At 37.3% G+C, this 6844-nt stretch overlaps 1 protein-coding gene across 9 annotated transcripts in view; it reads right to left on the minus strand.

Annotated features, from left to right (window-relative positions):
- The window catches only part of tead1b (TEA domain family member 1b), a 52339-nt gene that overhangs the window by 15421 nt on the left and 30074 nt on the right, over positions 1-6844 (minus strand). For 5 of the 9 annotated variants that reach the window (XR_001311887.1, XM_014027009.1, XM_014026986.1 and 2 more), the window contains 2 exons: positions 2910-2974; positions 519-734 (listed from right to left, as the gene is read on the minus strand). Coding sequence is in view for 8 of the 9 variants with exons in the window: in XM_014027009.1 (XP_013882463.1) it covers positions 519-734; positions 2910-2974 (281 nt within the window). In the remaining variant the exon portion in view is untranslated. The remainder of the gene's footprint in view (positions 1-518; positions 735-2909; positions 2975-6844) is intronic. The other 4 variants (XM_014027026.1, XM_014027019.1, XM_014027035.1 and 1 more) reach the window with 2 other exon arrangements.

Consider the following 6844-nt stretch of genomic DNA (forward strand, 5'->3'; position numbering starts at 1 on the left):
TAATTTTTTGGTAAGATACTTGCACTTTTACTCAAGTATCACTTTGTGGTACTTTATACAACATGGCTCAGGGGGTACACAAGTCTAAAAAGGTTGTGAACCACTGGTCTAGACCAAATTATCTCATCTAAATTTTCATTGTCAATACAATCAACCTTAAATAACTAGTCCCAGCCAAGTTCGAGTATAATTCAAAACGTAAAAATAATCAGTTTATGAGAATAAAACTATTTCCCACGTTTTATATTGTCACGAATAATGACGTGCAGCTGCTGTAAAAGCAATGGCCCTTCGGGAAAATGAAGACATCAGAACCACGCAGGCAGGACAGTGAAGAGATGACTGAGTGATGGAGAGAAGTTACGTGAGAAAATGAAAGGTTAGAAACACTGAATGGGTTACGGTCAGGTCTTGGGTTTAGAGGAAACCAGAGCAACAGGCATTCACTCTGTCACCACAGGAAACAGGAAGTCCAGACGCACAGCAACCAACAAGCCCAAAAGCAGAAAAGCGCATACCTTTAGCTTGGAATGAAACTCACGAGATTTTCTTCTGGCAAGAACCTGAATGTGACTAGACACCTGCGGGGTAGGAGAGGGGAGGAAAACAAAGGAAGAGCCTGTAACCATGGCAATGAAAAGCCCCCTGCAACAGGGCAAAGCCAGACGTACCTTAATGGCAGCTTGGATTTCTCGAACTTTCTTTCTTGCTAAGACCTGTATGTGACTAGACACCTCCATTTAAGAGGAGAAAAATAAAAGTAAAAGAAAAAGAAACAAGAAAAAACAAACAAAAAGTGTATCATATAATTCTTTGCTGTAACACTTCAAAGAGATAAGGTGTAAAACTGAAGCATTTCCACACCACACACAAGCTAACAGCCAATAAAGCATTATACAGTGTGTTGTCGTGACTTAAGTGAACTGATTAGGGAAGATGCAGGCCCCTTTAGCACACATTAAGAGTGCGCAGATGCGATCTAGTGTGTGCTGAATAAAAATCGCCTGGTCTAGTATCTAGTGGGAGATGGGTGAGGCCTTTCTCTTGCCAAGTTTACCTCACAATTCAAAATTATCCTATACTCTTAGCTGATACGGTGCAAATGGCACTTTGATTGAAAAGAAATGGGTGTTAATGGAAGCTCTGAGAGGTAGTCCCCAAATGTGTTATTCACACAAATCATAATTAAAGAGGAATACTCTAACAGGACTGAAGTGATTTCATACAAAAGCATCATCAGGTGTTGGCTATGCAGCTAAACATCCACTAAATATGCTTACTGCTCGTGGCTCAAAGAATACTTACCTTGGTTTGCCAACTGCACACAGCTGTAACCARTATATGAATCACTAAACATCAAAAAAACCTTTTGAAATTGTTGCGTAACCTGGCTAGGGAGGGGATTTATTTTAAAATAAAGTGGGAAAGAAAATTGTTGAAGCTCTACTTCAAATTGTTTTCCTACAAAAAGATATATATCTGCACAAACTTAGATAACTGAACTTGGGTTAGTGTCATAAGCAGCAGGAACAGATGCGTTTCTGGGTGAAGATGTGGGTAAACAACTCTGTTCGAGTTTGATTCTGTGTCCCAGAGCGACGAACCGCCCGGCCTTTCCGGTCCAGCCTAATCAATACACACTCAGTGATCAAGTGTCACTGCAGACACCGGCTCATTTGTCACAGAAGAAGGTGGCCGTACGGGGGGATTTCAGATTTAGAGGAATTATCAGTGGGCTTCATAGTTTAACAGAAGCAGAGTAAGAGCCATGCAGATGTGGGTGATATTMAACACGAGGCAAACTGGAGAACATCATATTCAGAAGGTATCAATTCATCAACACGMACCTGACAGGTCCTGGAAGCTCTACTTTTTAGAAGCCAAACATCCACATTAGTGCAGAGATTTTACAGATGATTACATCRTCAATTGTTTTCTGGATTTATTTTAGGCATAATCTGTTTAGCATCTAATTATGTTTTATGTGACAAAAAACATGCATGTCTCGACTTCACCAAATTCAATGTAAACGTGGCTGACTGTACTTTCTCACAAAAACTGAATAGTTGTATCGAAAACAATGGTACAGGCGAGTATAGATGTGTGTGTTTTAAGTCACTTTTTGGTTTGATTGTCTGAAGCTTGTTTAAAACMTTTATCAGACAGTGAGGAGAACGAGAGATGGGAACCTTTCAGTTCGTTTCAATAAACACTTTTCTTCTACAATAACATCACAGTTGTATTGATGCTACGACAGTTCAGCAGCTTCAGCAAACACTTATGTTTCAAATGCAGAGTGAAAATAATGGGTTATTAACAAACTGCTTTGGTTTCATTCAGGAAGATAAACACAATTAGTAAAACAAAACTGAAAACAATAATAGCCCATTGGGAAATGCCTAATTTAATTGTCTTGATGTCATTTATTGTTAACTGTGTGCAGAGGGGCTAATTTACTCTGTATTCTAATACGTTTTATTTTATATGACTCATTTTGCTTTACAAGAAAACTCTATTGAAGCTCTAAGCTGCTTCCAATCAGCAACACCTCGTGCAGCTCGGGATTTTACAGACGCTGGGAGCTGTTGCCTGACAATAAATGCGCAGCTGTTAAACCTTCTCTTTCTTTCTCTGATTTTAATGCCCATCGAGTAACGTTGTTAAAAATAGTTCAATTGTAAATACATGAGAAATGAGAGGCTCAATCTGACCATGTTATCTGTGATTTGTATTGACAGATTCTGTTTGTAAGCAAATAGTGATCCCAAAAATCCACATCAAATGTCTGAAGTCCACTTGAGAGTTTTAATTTAGTGCAACGCTGTATTTCTTTGTTCTMGCCATGCAGAAATAAAAGCAGTGTTCTGCAGTAATCATTGGACAGAAACATCTTAATATTTTTATTTTACCTGCTTGCGAGTCCTTGTCTTTCCAGTCCGAAGCTTGATGTATCTGGCTATCAGTTCATTCCGACCTGAAGGAACAGAAGATAAAAAGACACTACTTAACAAGAGCAAATAACAGTATACACCTGAAAGAGGTAAAATGCATTTGCCTTAGACATACTTACAAATTAGGCAATAGTTTTGTTAAGCTTTGTAAGTAGGGGTGCACTGATTGCAGTTTTCTGGCCGATTACTGATCTGAAAAAAGTCTGGCCTGCTGATTATGATTTTGGCCGTTACTGATTTTTTTAAATAGCTGACACAGTCAGGTGTTATACACCTTTACTCTTCAATTCAATTCAATTCAGTTTATTTACATAGCGCCAAGTCACAACATACGTTGTCTCAGGGCACTGTACATGAAAGAAGAACAATGTAAAGAAGAAACCAGCAGATTGCGTTGAATCACTTCATCACAGTCTCCCATCCTGAGCAAACGGTGGAGAGGAAAAACTCCCTGCTAATCAGGAAGAAACCTCCAGCAGAACCAGAATGTTCCATTTATATTTTATTTTATTGAAAAACATGCCTCTGAAACAATACAAACTTGTTTTAACTGGACATTAGGTAGTGCTCACAGCAGAGCAAAAGGGGACAGTGGCTGATTTTCAGACCTTTGTGGCCGTAGATGATAAGCCAGTCTTTTCCACAGATCTCATCGACCGAGCTCCCAAAATTATGTAAAACGGTGCCAATATATCAGCTGGAAGCTTTATTGGTGCATCCCTACTTGTAACATTTCATCATGTAGTAAATACAGTAAATCAGACAACTGTGTTGTTGTTTTTACCTAGATGAAGTCTTGATTAAAAGAAAATAAAGTTTTGCAAAAATTGTAATGCATGCACGTGTCAAAATCAAGGCCCACCATTGCATTACTGTATATGTCCCAACTACCCCAGTTCAGTTAAAACATGTTAAAACCCTGTTTATATGCAGGAAATACCATGTAGAGCTCAGTTATCTAGCGGTGCTCAACAACAGCAATGAGACAAAGAACATGACGTCTTGTTTTTAAATATGAAACCTCAAAGTTAATTACAACTGGCCCTTTGTTGGCCACCACAATGCTCATGTAGCCCTCATTGCAAATGAGTTTAACGCCCCTGCTTTTCATCTCGATAATGCTTCCCACTAAGTTTCATCAAATTACTTTAAAATGTGTAAGAGGAGTTAAGCTGACAGACATACAAGCAGATGTACAGACGACTCACACCATAGTATAATATGACCCTTCAGGTATAAACAACAGTAAAGAAAAAGGACAAAAAAAACTTTGAATAGTAAAGAGTTATATATATAYATAAAAAATAGGGGCTGTTGTAGAAATCAGAGTTTCTTCACGAAATTATCAAAAAACTTTTTGCAACTTTGAGGCAGCACCATTGCTCTGCCTGCTGGCTTCTGTTCAGTTTAGTAATAAACTGTTTTGTGATTCTTCCAGTTAACAGCCCCTCTGTATGCCATATATCTTATTTACCTTTACAGCTTCTACAAAAAAGTTCCAGACATGCCTACTTGAATGGACACCTGTTAGTACCAAGTTCAGTTCTGTGTTGTGTATTTCTTAGAATTCAGAGAAAAAAATATCCCTTTTCCCATTGCTAAGCATTGCATGTCTGTAATGGCTGTGAGTTTCTGCCACATTACCCACCTTCCAGTGTAGACGTCCAACCTGTGGTGCTTTGAAATTCAGGCAGCAAAGTCCCAATTCCTTTAATTTTGTCACCAAATTAGGGTTGCAACGATTAGTGGACATAATCGACAACATCAATTGTAGAAATAAGTCGAAGCAGCATTTTAATTCCAACGTATTTTATTATTTACCCACGTTAATGTTCATTTGTAACTGCAATGCAATACATGAACTGCTGGGGGCAGAATCACTTCTATAGTCTAAGAGGTGTTGACCTGCAAACCATAGAAGAAGACGCAGCGGGCACATCAACGAGCAATAATAATGGCGGAACAGAAAAACACATTTAACAGAAAATCGACCAAAAAAAAAGTAAAATGCAGACTTGATCGCTCCATAGCAGCACGATCAAACCAAGAGACTCTAACACGCTGCAGCCGTGATTATCCTCTGCAGATGGGTAAGTTTCAGAAAGTTAGCTTGATTGTCAGGTTGAGTGATGCCTCATAGATCTTATTTTCAGTGACTGATCACTTATTGCTGTAGCCAACATGTATTAATGTTAAAATACATCTCATTAAGCTAATAAATTTGAGGTTCAAATTCATATGGTTTCATGGCCTCTTATTTTAATTTGCTACGAGAATGTTATTTTTTTCTGTTATGGTAGAGAGACTGGATAACAGGGTGACATTCACAGGTGTGAGCAGGTGAGATGAGATGTGCACTGGAGCTGGAACAGGAGGTGCATCCACAGCAAGCATAGCTGGACATTATAACAAAAATAAATGTTGACTAATTGACTGAAAACATTAATTGCAGATTAGTAGATTATCAAAATAGTCATTAGTTGCAGCCCTACAGAACATAAAGGGGTTCAGACTGAGGTGTTTTTGTCACTAACAGTAAAACATATTTCATAAAAAAGAAAGGGGCAATGTTTGGAACTTCAATTACTTTCCAAATCTTTCTTAAGCAAAACGTGTTCAACTCATTGAGGGAACAGAAAATAAACGGATTATTCTAATAAATGCAGTTTATCAAATGTACTTTTTCTGGAAACATTTGCTAAGGACCAAAATAAGTTTTATATTTGAGCGCATGCAAATTGAAAGGTATGTACATCTCAACAAATTAGATCCAGTTTTCCCGTGAAAACACTTTGCTCCATTAGCATGAAAACCCCTCAGTGGCTGCGGAGCCTTTAAATAAATTTAATTCAACCTCAGGCTCTTCAAAGCCCAATGTTTCTGAAAGGAAACAGACCTAGTTTTTCATGCTAATACAAAAAAAATAATGGCAACTGAATATATTGAGTTTAAAACAGTGCCTGACTAAATTATAATTAAAGCATAGCTTTGTAGAAAATTCCAATTAACAGCCGCCCAAAACATTCTTCTGCCCTCAGCTCGGCTCTAATTGCTGTAGAAATGCACTGACCCTGCTTAGCCCTTTCATATGGTAATAATGTGCCGCTAACCAAAACTATTAGACAAATTATTGGAAGGGAGGCACTCTAATTATGTGTCCAGCTGTACCCAGCCAGTGCCATGGAGCTGCCATACTTTATAATGAAATTCACCAAATCCTTGTTATAATTTTTAAAAAAATTTCTACCTTCACTTTGTTTCAAAGGCGTTCCTGCTGTTGTGARACAACGGGACAACAAAGTACCACACATAGATAATAAGCCATATCTTGGGAAATCAGAGGTAAAAGCATTTTCTATCAATGGCCACACATCAGGGATCATAGAAGGAGAAAGGGCAAAAGGAAATCTCAGAGGAATAGATGAGGACATTCAATATATTTATTCTCTGAAGAARAGGGTTGTTTATAAAAGGAAAAAAAATGATGCTTTGTAGCTCGGRCTGCTATAAAAGCTTCACTTACAAATCTAAAAACTTATTTTWTCTAGTTTATTCTTAACTATATATTCAGTTGTCTGATCTATAGGTTATCACGATACAAAAACATATTTAAAATTTAAATTCCAAAATAGTTTAAATAAAATGTTTAGTCTCAAAATATTTATTTTTTAACACATTAAAAACCTAAACCATTTTTTGGTTTTGATAAAAGCAGCAGCAAATTATCATCATTATTTTTAACWAAAAAGGGGGTATTATGTATTTTCAAGGCACATAGTAATAATTTTATACCACAATCACATAACTGTGTTGCCTTCAGTTGTTATGAAAATGCTGTATACATCAAAAATAAATTTGACTTTATATCATAGCCTATTTAAGTGCCTTGAAAT

Source organism: Austrofundulus limnaeus, unplaced genomic scaffold, assembly GCF_001266775.1.
Source record: "Austrofundulus limnaeus strain Quisiro unplaced genomic scaffold, Austrofundulus_limnaeus-1.0 Scaffold5, whole genome shotgun sequence".
Lineage (NCBI taxonomy): Eukaryota > Metazoa > Chordata > Actinopteri > Cyprinodontiformes > Rivulidae > Austrofundulus > Austrofundulus limnaeus.